Source organism: Notolepis coatsorum (assembly GCF_963971535.1).
Source record: "Notolepis coatsorum genome assembly, chromosome: 10".
Lineage (NCBI taxonomy): Eukaryota > Metazoa > Chordata > Actinopteri > Aulopiformes > Paralepididae > Notolepis > Notolepis coatsorum.
Genome location: NC_140174.1, coordinates 34,022,040 through 34,038,391, shown reverse-complemented (window position 1 = coordinate 34,038,391; position 16,352 = coordinate 34,022,040). Strand labels below are relative to the sequence as shown.

Genomic DNA, 16,352 nt, shown 5'->3' with positions numbered 1-16,352 from the left:
CCGCCAAGTCGGGTTCCTATCTCGCCGCAACACCACTGCTGGCCCTCGCAGCCGGCCCGATAACGGTCGAGCGAAAAGTGTTGTGCAAAAAAAGATGGGTAGAAACTAAAGCAGAAGCGGTAAGAGCGTTCCAAGAACCCTTAACCAACATTTCACACACAAAACACACACACACAACAGATTTACACTTGATATAATCTGGTGAATGCATTTAGCAAAGTTGTGTCACGTAAAAGGAGTTATAGCTTTTTAAAGGAAGGGGCTTTGCTTCAGTTAAGGGAGGGTCGACAAGAGTTTTTCACACGCGGACTGCCTTGTTTTGATACGGCTGAAATTTTTTTAACAATAAAAGGTCAAAATGCAGATTGATGAATTCATCCCTTTTTCCCCTGTGTCATGCATTTACTGTACGTCGTCCAAGAGGATGAAGGGGAATAATGATCTGGCTTCCTATAATTCTTTCCCAAGCGCTCGACCACGTATCTTTCCGTTTGACATTTAACCCCCGCAGCGCAGTCACAAGGTATCCTGATGAAGGAGGCCTCCCTATTCCAGTAAGTGGGGAGGGGGGGGGGGGGTTTGCCATGTTACCGAGATCATCCATAAATACACACTCACAGTTGTGGCACACTCGGATTAACACCAGAGGGTTAAGTCAGAATCACAAGGGGGGGGGATTACAACACGGGCGGGGAAGGAGACGGATGCAACCCAGACATCCTGTCCCCGCTCACCCCTTTAGTGACAAGAGGTTTACTCAGCAGGTGAGTGCTACCCATTAATAGAGTAATGAACGTGCATTCTCACACACACACAAGATATAAACACACTGGCACTTAGCTCGCCCGTGAGCAAAAAGACGGGAACCAGACGCACAAGAGAGGCAAGGACATTAACACCGTTTTCTACGCTCGTCCACATGGCTTGATGACTGATGGAATTCATAGGACCTTTTTGTAGAGTAATTGATTCGCTGATTCAAAACGACTAATTTTAAGTAAAATTGTTACCCGCGTGCAAATCTTTCGAAACCACTACTAGTGTTCACTGGAGATGTGTTTTTTTTTCTTTTTTTTTTTAAAATAACTTATTCAGCGTGGAAAAATGCATAAAACAAACCCTACTAAATTTACTAATCTTAGCCGACTAAGACCAAACAGATGGATGAATCGACTAAGACCTACTTAACTGGCTCTGTAGGGATACAGTATATGGAGGCGGGGGCCCGGGGGGTATGCATGTGTGAGAGAGGGGTAGATCATACACGGCCATGTGACTGGCCTCTATTATCTTCCAGGAGAGTGGCATGGACATAGAAACAGCGAGGGTAAAGATAGCACTGCCCTCTGGCTAGCCTGGCGATAGACCTTTCAACCATCGCCTATACTACCGACCACTCTCTCTCTCTTTCTCACACACACGCAGGACAATTCATGCCCCCCGATTACAGCCACGATATAATATTATGCACGAACCCCTGCAACCTCTCGTGCATAAAAGAGATAAACACACAAGAAATGTCAACAATGCCGCTGCTATCCTGTCTCATGTAAAAAAAGAAATGCAAACTGTGGGACCTGCCACGCGCGGTAATGTGTGAATGATATGGCTCCAAAGTACAGTGCAAAAAACACAACGTGCAGCATCGGTGCTCCAGAGGGGGGCACAGAAGGACAAAACTGGGTTAAGCGTAGTTAAAAACCACTGGTTATGTAAATGTATACGCCACAGAAATTAATTGTTGCACTTAGAACACCTATAAAACTAAAACTACTGCTATGAAATAATTCATGTGGTGATAAATCCATGGGGGTGGGTATATTATCTTTAATATTGGGGGCGGTGGCAGAGCTGCACATATTGGGCCTTAATTGTCAATATTTATGTAGTTGTAATACATTGAAAGTTGATCAAATACTCTGCCACAATGTATTAATTAATATTTAGAAACACAAATCTGCATGAAATGGCGTCATAATTTTAACACATTGACTGCCACGCTTCTATCCATCAGTGTATGATCACTGCCACCAGTCTAAGCCTATGGAGATGTTCACCTTCTTTGCAGGGCTATAACTTTTTAAATTGTATTGCTAAATTGACATTACTATGGCCCATTCAACATCGATTATCTATCGTTCAGGATGTAGGAACGTTATACTTTTTCATTCATAGATTCTTCCAAAAATACCGTCTAGAATATAAGTATGTTTTTATCGTTTTCTGCAGTAATTCCTAGAACGTGAGTTATAGGCATAAACGCATATATAGATTATCAACTGCCGTTTGTTGCCGATACACGCTATATTAAACATTTCAACTGTACATGATCCTAAACGTTATGACTCATGATGCGCGGATGAACGGGGGGGGGGGGGGTGGTCGTTTATAATTCCGTGATCGTCAGTAAATGCTTTATGTAGTATGGGTTGATTTATTGATCAGATGGTTTGTAAATAAAGAAATGTACAATCGCCTTGAAAATAACGTTACTGTCCTCTTACCGTTCGCCGATGAGACTGGAGGAAAAAGATCCCACTTATTTGACGTCGATCGGCTAGATCCATTTCCGGTTTGTATGGCGCAATAAACGCCCAAATCATATCGATTATTGAGTTATGGCAGCGATCCATATACACGGATGTGTGTCTAGAGTCCCGCAACAATATGTGACTGCCGGACGGATTTCCCAGATGCACCGAGATTACCAGATCCATTTCCGGTTGTAACTCGCCCGATCATCCACCAGGCGGCGGTATTGAAGCGTTGCACTGTTGTGCAGAGTCCCACTGTCTCAGCAGAGGCTGGGTGGCGGAATTATGAATACCATGTCGAAAAAATGAAACATGATCTCAATAACGTCGTATGCTGTGGCTTGGCAGAATTCGCATGACCAGCAAACCCGTCGTACAACGTGATTGGCGGTCAATGTGTTAAGTGGAAATGAGTTTGATAGTGTATATTTAAAAAGCTCTTGTCTCTATAATTGTGTCTATTTTGCCTGATAAATGAGGCCCTTTGCACAGACTCTCATGTTCTCTGAGCCCTGCTCAGCATGGAACCCTTTGTGCTCTGAGTCACACTGAGTAAATTAATGATAATAACAGCGATTAGTCTGAGAAATAAATAGGAGACTGGGTGCACACTGTGGGTCACAAGGCCCCCTAGACACAATAGACGCAATAGTTTGTGTCAATTTGGAATCGAGGCAGATAGTAAAAGATGGCCTCATGGCTTACATTCGTTTTATAAAAAGACTGTCTGTGCTAAATTTAAAGTATGACTTGGACGTTGTGGTCCAATCATTTATCTTTTCGGTTCCATAATAAAACATTGCAGGTTGTAGGCATTTTGCCTACAGCGGTCTCAAGATATAATCTTTTATTTAATTTTTTTGACAGAAGGACTAATGAGGGAACTCAATTTCAGCATTTGGCAACAGGCAGCAAGTCAGAAGATTTCCCTCAAGTTACCCTCTGCTATAGTGTCACACTACCAATGTTAATGGAAACCTTAAGGCAAGTGACAGGATGAAATTACATGTTGTCTCAAGAGACTACCTTTGAAAATACTCTTTTGGGTGTACAATTTTACATGTGAAATGAGCATTTTGAGAACTCAAATTCTCATAATTTGAATGACAAAATGGCTACTGGCTTCCTGCTAACCTATAGATTGTTTCAACTTTCAACAAAAACAAATAAACATTCCAGAACGGACTACAATTAACTTCCTCTCAGCTATTGATATCAGCAAACACTGCAACAGTAAATACATTTGGTTTCTACTCACAAGTAGAGCCAAAATCTGGACCAAATCTCACCATGCATGACCAAAATAGTTTGAAAGAAAATGTGGCTATAACTTTGAATTAGGTGTATACAGAGTATCACAAATAACCAGAAATTAATTAATTAATAAATGTTATGCAGTCTTGTATCAGAAAAGTAAACAGACTGTCTTTTCTGCGTAAGGAAACCATACCTTTACGGACGTGTTCATCATTTATATGGAAACAAGACTGCACAGATGCCGTGGAATTAAATATATATATTAAAAAAAATGTATTATTTATAAAAGAGACAAAAGAAGATATGGGGGGGGGACACACAACAATATAATATTATTCATTCAATATGTTAAGGGGAAATAATACGAGCATAGCACTGGTTAGTGGACCGTCCAACTCTCTACATGGGATAGGAGTGTGCCATTTACTGTGCGGTAAAGTTCTAAGATAGGATTCTGGGAAAATATTCCAAAGAAACATAGACCTGAAAGGGACAAGGAGAGAAATGCTCAATGGACTCAATTTCATCATTTGGCAAATGGCAGCACCTTATCCGAAGGCTTGCCATCCACCCACTGCTATCAAAAGCTATCGATAATGTTAACTTCCTTGACTTGCAAAATTATCTTTTTAAATTGACAAACTCATGGCACAACACAAATCAAAAGATTATCCGTCTCTCGCCATTGACTATGACTACCGCACATATTTCTCCTCAAATAGGGTCCCATGGCGGTTAGCGGAGTGGAAGGGACTTTGCCTCTCTATAGACAGGTACATTATCTGTATCCAGTCCACCGTGTGCCATCTGCCCAGGCCTGCACCATCTGTGAAAGTGAAGCCATTATAAACCCATGGTAAGAGGAATGCAGGGGCCCCGATGGTGGGGGGGGGGCTGAGCTACAGGGGAAAATACAATACCGCTCGGTTGGGGAGGAAAGGCCTTATGAGTCAGGCTTATTGTCTTCTAATGCTGCTACCCCAGAGGGGCATTAACCAGTTATCCTCTGGACACCATATACCATGGACCTGGCCAATAGCAGAGAGGGGTTTGGACAGGTTGTGAAGGGGAGAGGGAAGGCTACTTATGTCCACCGCAATAGGAAATAAATGTATACTGCCAGAGCAGGTGGCCCTGGACCATGCGGGTCAGTGGGTGCGTTAAGTAAGTGAGCGCTGGCGGTGAGAATGCTCATCGTGAGCACTGCTGAGCGCATTTTTTAATCACTTTTAACGTTCTGCTCTATCTGAGCAACTGCCATCTAGCACGGAAAATGGCAACAAGATGTAAGAGCGTCTGTATAGCCTAGGATCCATTTCTTCCGTATACTGAGCCTAATCAGAAAGTGCTCAGCAACGCTCTGAGCGGCTCAGAGTGAGTGGAACTGAGCAACCCGTTCAAAGTGCGTTTTTCACTCTGAGCGAAGCTGAGCTGTTCAGTTACTTAACGCACGGCTGTGTGTGTGTGTGTGTGTGTGTGTGTCTGGACATGAAGGGCCACAGGTACTAAGTGTTATAGTAGTACTTGACATATAGATGCATGTAATTGACCATATTCACACGGTGGCCATTTTGCTCTTATGCTCAGAATGGAACTCCTTTCCACCCTGTTCCAATTTCAAACACATTACCGCTGGCCTTGTGACAAAGTCGGACACTCACACACTCTGTGCAACATTATAAGTTGTCACGACTTGTATTTTCAAGTAACCTTGTCATGCTGGATTTTCTTTTTGTTTATTTTCTTTTCGTTTTCAACTAAGGAGGAAAGAGGTGAACATTATATACACTGCAGTGTCATATTTACATCATTCCGATTCAGTTCGCGTTGATTGAACCAGCAGAAATGGTGCTGGCTACGCGCTGGCTTTTGTGTTGTTAATAATTTGCAATTGAAAGCGGGATAATGTGGACGTTCCTCGATGTTATGAGTGAGTGACCACAATTTGCCACATATAGTCTTGTATGCCGCATGGGGGAAAAAAGCCAATGCAAAAGGATTCTTTGAAAACTTTAAGTTGAGACGACAACAAAAATGTCCACAGTGCACATAACAGTTAATGAGCTCAGCATAGTTTATGATTGTTGAGCTATTGTACATGTAAAGCAGAGACAAGTAACAAGGACACACGGGCTAGATCCACAAAGAATGGATTGCACGGTGCTAGTTGCACCCTTACTTACAATTCATTATGAATTGAAAATAGGGGACCCTGATGTAAACAAGACGAACGCCTTTCTCTGGTCTGTATTCCCTTAACAATTGTGTGTATTGAGCCGTACTGTATTGTACCCATTCTGCAATCTGTTAATAAAATGTTCATTCAATCAGATTGATTGATTGAAAATTTTATTAACAGATTGCAAAATGGGTACAATACAGTACGGCTCAATACACACAATTGTTAACTCATTGGACGCCACTGCTGAAGTGCGCTAGAGCGCCACCGCTTTAATCAATGGGAGGACTGGGAGATTTGCGAGTGCTTAAAATATATCTTAAATTATGGCTATGGGTCTAATACACTCGTCGATTATCAGTGAGTTGCTTGCAGTCAACATGTACAAAACAGATTGTTTTTTCATCGGTACATTTCTGTTTTATACCGTTTTGAATACGAGTATAGTTTTGGTGATTTCTAGTAATTCCAGAGAAAGACGCGATAATAGCCCTTTAGTGGAATACACAAAACACGTTGTCATTTTTCGGCTGATTATCGAATCTTCCTGAAATCAACGCTAGATCATCATTATTGTCCATCCTCGTGCATACATGAAATGGCCCTCGTAGCGCGTTTTGTCTTGTTTACATCAGGGTCCCCCATTTTCAATTCATAATGAATTGTAAGTAAGGGTGCAACTTGCACCGTGCAATCCATTCTTTGTGGATCTAGCCCTGTGCAGTGTCATAGATGCTAAATGCTTTACACAAAGTGCATTTCCCATGTGCCGCCACTAGGGGGCAGAGCGGCTAACCGTGAACGAACTCATGAGTTACTGATGAGTGAGTTAGTTAGTTAGTGACATCATCAGTCATAGAGATGCTTACTTACATCTAAAAACCAGATAAATAATTGGTGAATCCTAAAGGTACAATATGTAATGTCGTCTTCAGCAACCTCTAGACAAAAGAGCCCTGCTTGGTATTGCACTTTGTTAACATTTTGTGTTTTGGTCTGTTGTTTGGGTTGGAGTTTAGTAACTTATTATACTGTGTACCCATTCAAATCCAACCCACACATAAGACAAAGACAACAAATGTAAAACAAAGTGCAATACCAAGCGGGGCTCTTTTATCTGTTTGACGGTACTTCAGTCTACCTTTAAAGAGAACATGGAGCACGTGTGTCCGTCTGTCAAGAAACATTCAAAGCAGTTATAAGCACATGTAGCGAAAAGAGCCTGTGACTTGGGACAACTGGTTGCATAATTAAACATATAACACAAACCGATAACATACCCACAAAATATTCACAGATATATTAATGAAGTGTGACAATACCCTGCCATCCATCTGCAACTTTCACGCTTTCTTATCCATGTGAGAGAGCTAGTACTCGCATAATGGCAGAGAGAGAGAGAGAGAGAGAGAGAGAGAGAGAGAGAGAGAGAGAGAGAGAGAGAGAGAGAGAGAGAGAGAGAGAGGCTTCAGTTTGTCCCCGTGCCATCTGCCACTAACAGTAACCATAATGAGAAGGAAAACAACAACCCAGAACCAAGGCCACAAGATGTGAAGAATTACCGATCTGTAGACGACTTTGCACTGGTGCGTCGTATTCGGAACCGATCAGATTTCAAAAATGAGAAACAGAAAGCAAGCGGCTTACGCTACACCGTGCGGCCTAACGCTGACGACTAGCGAGTGAATTAAGATCTGGAATCTGGTGTGAAATGGGAGGCGGAGCAGACATGAATTCAAGCTGACTGGAGAGAGAAAGAGAGAGGGAGGTTTGGAAGTTCCTTGCATGATGACGATCCTCAGGTACAACTTACATACTTATCCTCCTTATTCGTTTTATATATATATATATAGAGAGAGAGAGAGAGGCACAATAAAAGGCTTGCGAGTTTACAATTTCAAAAATAAGCGTTTATCTGTCTGAGCCACGAGAGCGATGCAACAGAAATGCACACAGATCCACGCAAACAACGTATAAGAAAAGTCTCTTATCGGATCGATCAAGTTTTCAGAGGGAAAACAGCAGTTGAAATAAATAAGATAACTGCAGTAAATATCCTTAGGGGAAATAAATCTGGATCTAAATAATCATAACAATAATTAATAATAACAATAACAACAATAATAATAATATTTTCCAGTTCTTTTCACCTTTGAACGTGGATGGGGTGAGAGGGTTGTAATTGGCTCAGAACAGACAATAAGAAGAGGTGATGGCTGGCCACCACTCCCACGACGTCGACGGTACGCCTCACTTGAAGAAAAAAAAAACGCATGACACGCACACATAACATGCACCCACAGACGCACGCGCACACACACAGGCAGCCAAAGCCCTGTAACGTGTAATAGACCTCTTGGTGTGTACAGGGGAAGCAGTTGAACGGTAGTACCTAGTTGTGACCAGAGTGAGGCCTAGAAGCCTCTCAGGTCTGTACTACTCAACCACTCGACCGACTCTAGAACTGTCCCTCAAAAGGCAAACGGAGCCCAGATAGTATTCTGTACATGCAGTCAATTAATAAACCAAATGCAACACTTGTTTGAGTATACAAACATTTAGATTATACATATATAGAATTATAATCATTCATCGTTTTACTGTCTGCACCTCTTTTTCACTTCAGATTTTAAGATGGGGGGGGGGGGGGGGGGGGGTGACCATTATGACGGGGCAAAGTCCATACACGGTCAAGTCACTAACATCCAGCAACTGTAAAGCTGCTGTTTTGTGCCATGGGGGGAGGGGGGGGGGGGGGGACACAGGGCTAGGGGCAAATCTAAAGAGAGGGGAGAGTTTTGCATACAGACATCTAAAATGTATCCAGATTATATTTATGGGCCACTTACAAACCTGAAAAATAGTTTGCCCCCCTCCGTCTCTCTTCCCACCCCTATCTAGTATGTGAGGAGGACTTTTCGGGGGAGGGGGTGGGGTGCAACTCCTCGCTTTTGCTGCCTCCACAGGACGGCCATCCTTCTCCTCCGAGTGCCAATCCGTCTCGTCTGTCCTTCTGCACACGTGTAAGAGGGAGGGGTGGGAGTGGGGCGGGGGTGGGGGGGCTGAATCCCACAGGTGACGGGTTGCAATTGGTGCTTTTGTTTCTTTTCTTCTTTTTTTCTTCCTGTAGGCCCGCCTCCCTCCTGTGGCAGACGATGGCAGCTCAGTCCCCCAGGATGACTTTAACAAAGCTGGCCACGTCGGTCTCTTTGGCCTCATGGGAGGTGAGGAAGGGGTGTTGCTGAGGAGGAGAATAGTTGGTAATTTAGTCTGATCCGTCATATGACTGGAACACGTATCATGAGGATAGTACTACTACTGCTACTACTACTAGTGCTACTGCTACAAGTGCTACTGCTACTAGTGCTACTACTAGTGCTACTACTACTAGTGCTACTACTACTATTGCTACTACTGCTACTATTACTAGTGCTACTGCTACTACTAATGAAATACTACTAGTGCTACTACTACTAGTGCTAATACTACTACTGCTACTATTACTAGTGCTACTACTAATGAAATACTACTAGTGCTACTACTACTAGTGCTAATACTACTACTGCTACTATTACTAGTGCTACTACTAATGAAATACTACTAGTGCTACTACTAATGAAATACTACTACTAATTGTACTACTAGTGCTACTGCTACTAATGAAATACTACTACTACTAATGAAATACTACTACTACTACTAGTGCTACTACTACTAATGAAATACTACTACTACTACTACTAATGAAATACTACTACTAGTGCTACTACTACTACTAATAAAATACTACTACTAGTGCTACTACTACTAATTAAATACTACTACTATTGCTACTAATGAAATACTACTATGACTACTAATGAAATACTACTACTACTGCTATACTAGTATTACTGCTACTAATGATATACGACTACTACTGCTACTAATTAAATACTACTACTACTACTAAATGTTAATCATAAAAATAAAGAATATTGAGTAAACTTTTGTTGTAAACGACAAGAAATGACTGAAAATATGTTTTTAAACCTATTGTATGAATATAAGTCATATCAACATTCTATATTACAGTAATCAATATTCATTATACTGGTGTATGTACCCAGTATGTCATCAACTCAGGTAAGTTGAGACTTCGAACTACAGTATACTGTAGAACTAATGGACTTAGTCTGCCCCCTAGTGTCCGACTGCCAGTATTGCAACAGGGGCAAGACAACCCCTAAACCCCTAAACCCCCCTCAGCCAGTCATACAGTACGTGCATAATTCCAAAACACTCACCATGAGTTCTGTGTAGTTTGGCCGCTCTTTGGAATTTTTCTTTAAGCTGAGGAGGCAAACAGTGACAAAGTAAAGAGATTAATAGACAGTGGTGGTGATTCATAATCAATGATACAAAATGACAGTGAATTCTGGCAGACACCCAGAAATATCAGGCATATACAAAACAAGGAGATTGGTCCTCAATGGGAATTCCAATAGGAGACAAGCGTAACCAAGCAGGTGAATGTGTTGCCACAATGCATACTACCGGAAGGGTTTAAATCTACAATAAAAAGAAACACTAGATCTTAAAATATATATAAACAAGTGTGCTAGCGCTAGGTGTTCAAAAGGATGTGAATGACACATGAAGCTTTGCACTGTGTGAGCGAGGAGGCCATCAAGTGAATGTACACAACAAACCCACCAACAGAACGCAGTGAATACAAAGGTGCTCCTTCAAAGCACAATGTCATTCTCCCCGGCAGACGTGCAATCAAGCTCTTATCAATGGTTAGTGTAACTGAGGGGTACAATTCCCTGACTGTATTGTTAGATATGATACTTACTACCACTACCTCTTGTACTTTAGACTCTGGCCACCCAGTACTAGGCATAAATAATTATGGTAAACACTCCCACGTAGATGAAACGATCCAACACAAATGTACCAAGTCGAAAGTCTGCGTTTAATAATAATTAATACATAGCAAAAGGTATGTAGAGCAATCACTTAATTACATTTATGATTTGAAATAGGATGCACTTTTATGGCAAATGAGTATTCGTTGGTATATCAATAGAGAATGTCCAATCTCTGATGGCGCAGGCGGTAAATATACAACCTGGAATATTTAAGGAATAATAGCAATGATACTTTAATGATTATAGAACTGGATACACTAGGGGGGAATTCCGGTCGCTTGTAAGACAACTGGAGAAGGGGGGGGGGGGGGGGTAGAGTCTGGCTGTATCCGTCTGGCCGAGGGTATCCTGGGAGAACCCACGGTTGTGCGGCTCGGTGCCTCAGCGATCCTCGATCCACAGATGAAAGCAGTTGGACTCTCTGTGGGCCGGCTTCCTCCGGTCCACGATGGAGAGACGTGAAGCGACCTCGTCGTGTAGAGTGTCTCCTCACCTGTCGTCCTCTCCGGGGGGGGGGTTTCCAACACACGGCAGTGTTGGTCTTTATCCATAGAATAATCACTGTATACAAAGCATAATCCGTGCCTGGGAAGGCGGGCTGTCGTCGGTAGAATAATCCGGTATGCAGGTCCACTCGCTCGTCGGCTCTGGGGCTCCTCGGGTGCAGCCTCACATGGGGTCGGCCACCCTGGATAAGCAGCCAGTTCTCTGCCCGAAACGATGGGGTACTGACTACGATAGTATTCTCACCGCACGAAGCACTACATATGAATAGACTATTATTAGCTTAATAGACTACGTCCAACTCGACGATATAGTGCCAAATATGACTATTCAAATATTAATATACACGATGTCTCAATACCGATGGTAGGCCGAACTTGGCCTTACTCCCACACGTGGCGTCGCGGGGAGGCTTTACGTCTGTCACTCTATTGGAGGGTAAGAAACTGGACTAAAAAGGAAGTCCTACTTTAGTAGCGCAGTATATATACGCACTATGAACAAATAGTACCGTTAGTGGTGCGGTAGCCAGATTCCTACGCGGAACTAGGACTTGTTCGTACATGTTGAGCGGTACGTTTGAACTGGGTCTGGGGGGTATGGCAGCCTGGCACCAAGGTCTCGACCAATAGTAGAATGGAGACTATTATGGGATGTTCAGTAGGCTAGAATGGATATTCAATGCATATTGTACAAGGAATATACAAGGGATATCAGGGAATATTAGAGAATATACAAATACAATTAAATATATATATATAATAAATATATATATTCGGTTTAATCTGGCCCTTCACAACAGTTAGACTTATAATGGACTGCCTGAGAGGCAGAGAGATCAGTAATGGACTGATTGCTGAGCTCTGAAGACACAGCGGAAGAGGAGAGGAGACGGCAGGAGAAGAAAGGATAAAGGACACGGCAGAGGAAAAGAAGATACAGCAGAAGAGAGGATAGGTCTACAGCAGGAGAATAAATGATAAAGGATACAGCGGAATAAGAAAGTATGTACAGCAGAAGAGAGGATACAGGATACTAGGGGTGGGGGGGAAATCTATACGTAGTAGTATCGCGATACTTTGCGTGGCGATACTGTATCGATACAGGGACGCCAAGTATCGATATTTAATTATTTATAAAAAAATTATAATACATTTTTTATTTTTTGTATTTAAAAATTTTTTGTATAAGGAAGTTGCATTGTTCATTTCAATACCTGTAATAGTGCAGTAGTCCACACACACATGTGCATTCAGTTAAGTTTGAATATGACTGTAATACAAACAGTTCAGTTTGTCAGGTACATGCAACACAGATTACAGTGTTTACATCTGTCTACTTGAGAAAATACCATGTTCTGCAATAAAAATGATTGAAGTGAGATGAACAGACTGAACTTTATTTTATTAGATAAAACATGTTGACAAAGTTTTACTTTGCAGTTGAAAAAAGGTAATAAATCACAATATTAATATCGCAATACTCAACATATCGCAATATATTTAGTATCGCAATACTATCGTATCGTGACTCAAGTATCGTATCATGATGCCTCTGGTGATTCCCACCCCTACAAGATACAGTAGAGAAAGAAAGGATACAGGATACAGTAGAGAAAGAAAGGATACAGGATACAGTAGAGAAAGAAAGGATACAGGATACAGTAGAGAAAGAAAGGATACAGGATACAGTAGAGAAAGAAAGAATACAGCATACATTAGAGAAAGAAAGGATAGGGGCGGTCGGGTGGCGTAGCGGAGATTGCGCTCGTCACCAATGCAAGAGGCTGCAGTCTCAACTCCCGGAGTCAGCATTGCCCTGCGGCTTGGGCCGGTCGTAATACTAAAAAAAAAAGTTAAAATGTCTTTAATATATATATATATATATATATTTTTTTTTTTATCTTATGCTGTGGGACTTGTACAGCACTTTGGTAAACTTTGTTTAAATGTGCTCTATAAATAAAGTGGATTGGATTAATGAATTAAGTAGCCCCTTTCGTGACTGTGATGCAGCCAACAAGGTTTCACTCGGCTGCCCTGCCTGGGTGCAGTGGGGCTGCTCTCACAGCCAACGACATGACATTACATAATTATGTTGCAACCTTCGTCTATCAAGCAAACAATTATCTAAATATTTATATGTAGTTGATAGACAAAGGCAGAATTCGACTTAATTAAGCACGTTTTATTAAGACATATTTTTATATGGGTCAGGACACTTTAAAAAAGCAGCACAATGAACACAAATCTGTCAGACAGTCTTAAATAACAAACGGCATTGCTTCGCTTCTTCGTCGACATGTCTGCTGCACATGTCCTTGTTGTTTTCAACACAGATAATCTCCACGTGCTTGTTGTAGAGAGGTGGAGTCGAGGCGCTGCTTACTTTCGTTTCATTGGAATGGAGGCGGGAAGGCGCCGCTTACTTTCGTTTCATTGGAATGGAAGCGCAAGATTTTGGAGGCAAAAAATAAAAAAAATAAAAAAATATTTACACAAATTAATATATATTATTTTTATTTTATAATTTTTTTGCTTCGATTCTTTTTTTTATGTTCGAAGCTTGTGCCATCGAACGAAGCTTCGAAGTATTTAAGACAGCCCTACGTAATACTAACTCGTTTGGCTGAGTTAGGGGGAGGGAAGTCGTGGGTGGTAATCTGGCGTGGTCTGGGCGCCTGCTCAGCGAAAGGCAGGATAATGGTGAAGGCAGCGTGACCTCCCACGCGTTACGCTTCACCAATGAGAGTCCTCGCTGCCAGGTGAAAAAAGAGCCACTGGCTGTCTCTACATGTGTCGGAGGAAGCATGTGGTGGACTTCAGGATTCCCTTGTACCGACCAGTAGGAGGAACATGCGCACAACAACCAGGTAGGGGAGGGGGGGGGGTATTGGCATAACGACTAAAATTGGGATGGGAAGAAAAATAGAAAATCAAGCGGAGAAAAAGAGGATACAATTTTTTTTTTTTTTAATTGAGAAAGAAAGGATACAGGATACAGTAGAGAAAGAAAGGATACAGGATACAGTAGAGAAAGAAAGGATACAGTAGAGAAAGGAAGGATAAAGGATACATTAGAGAAAGAAAGGATACATTAGAGAAAGGAAGGATACATTAGAGAAAGAAATTATAAAGGATAAAGTAGAGAAATAAAGGATAAATGATACAGTAGAGAAAGAAAGGATAAAGGATACAGTAGAGAAATAAAGGATACAATAGAGAAAGAAAGGATACAGTAGAGAAAGAAAGGCTAAAGGATACAGTAGAGAAAGGAAGGATACAGGATACAGTAGAGGAAGAAAGGATAAAGGATACAGATCAGATAGCAGAGAAAGGAAGGATAAAGGATACATTAGAGAAAGAAAGGATACATTAGAGAAAGAAAGGATACATTAGAGAAAGGAAGAATACAGGATACATTAGAGAAATAAAGGATACAGTATAGAAAGGAATGATAAATGATACATTAGAGAAATAAAGGATACAGTATAGAAATAAAGGATACAATAGACTGAAAGGGTGTGTGTGCGTGTGTGTGTGTGTGTGTGTGTTAGAGATGGGTATAGGCGAGTTCCTATCCACCTGTTTTAATGCAAATTATGAATTTGTGAATGGAAATGCTAGAAATGTAGAAGAATGTTGGCGTACTAACCGAAGCGCTTCTACTTTCTGATGAATCTTTCCTTAAAACACTAAAAGCATGTATAATACCACACAAGCACACAGATCTAGTCTACCTGATTACGCTCAACAGTTTTAGAGAGGACAGCCCTGAGTGTTGTGCTGTCCATGCACGCTTGCTCTAAATGTTGTTCCAGTGAATGTCCCTCGCCCACACTCTCACCTCCAGCCCCTCGCAGTTGGAAGGTTGTGACAATCCAGACAGACCACACAAACATGATAGTATGTACTTTAACTACAATTAAAATTGTGTATTTATTCAACCCAATCCACAAGGGGAAATAGGTATTCGTTTTTTTGGTGCACTGGGGAGGGCAAAGCTAAACATTTTGGCCAGTTTAAAGGTGACCGTTCAAAGTGACAACAATTCTAAAAAGTAGATTTCCTGTTGCAATGTTTACTAATGCAATAACGAACAGGAAATACACTTGGGTCCAAACTGTTCCGTAGCAATTCCAGTGAAACCATCTATATCCGGTTTACATTCCCGGAGTAAATGTTCTCCAGAGAGGTTTGATGGCACTGTGCTTCCAGTCACTTGCCCCAATCAGAAAAAAAAGAGTACCCAAGATGTCTTGCTTGTAGGGATGCACCGAATATTCGGCCACCGAAAATGGTTCACAAAGGCACTTTCGGCTTTCGGAAAAAAGGGTTTTAGCACCGAGAAAATATCACAGAATGTCAAAGAACAGGGTTACGTTCGTAACCTAACGTGTTGTTGTGATGACATAATCAAAACGCGGCTTCAGTCATTACATGCGCAAAGTGTAACGTGAGCTCTTCAGTCCTGCATTCTACAGCCTGTGATAACTCCTCTTGGGAGTTGCGCTGTTTCTATGTAAACTCTGCCAATAAATGCGTCTTTAACATGCTTTATATCCTCGCCATTACTATATGCCCGTCGCGGTTAAAAACCTTTTTAACTAACGTTAGCGTTAAGCTAGCTAACAGCGCTTCCATTCATCACTTTCACGTCTCTCTTAAGCTACGTCATCCCCCGCTAAGAGTCACGGGAGATGTAGTAAATACAACAGTCCTTCCATGTAGGCTAAAACGCCGTGAATTATGACAGTAGCCACTACAGTAACATCATTAAGTCTGCTATAAGCTATTCTCCCTCTCGTGTGTGTCTTTATGCAGATCTTTATGCAATTTTAAAGCACCTTGGCTTTGTTCTGAATGCACTTTGTTGTAGTTATCCTACAGAGAAAAGAAAATGCACTTGACTTGAATGCACATTTTGTTGTATGCAAAGAGAACATGTTTAAATTTAAATCTTTCA

General features: G+C 41.6%; 1 protein-coding gene across 1 annotated transcript in view; it reads right to left on the bottom strand.

Annotated features, from left to right (window-relative positions):
- Positions 1-6,666: 6,666 nt before the first annotated feature.
- The window catches only part of map2k6 (mitogen-activated protein kinase kinase 6), a gene marked incomplete at its 5' end in the record, with an annotated part of 79,256 nt that continues 69,570 nt past the window's right edge, over positions 6,667-16,352 (bottom strand). Inside the window, 2 exon segments of the mRNA XM_084322724.1 lie at positions 6,667-9,211; positions 10,257-10,302. Of these exon segments, the coding sequence (XP_084178850.1) occupies positions 9,134-9,211; positions 10,257-10,302 (124 nt within the window). The 3' untranslated portion in view covers positions 6,667-9,133.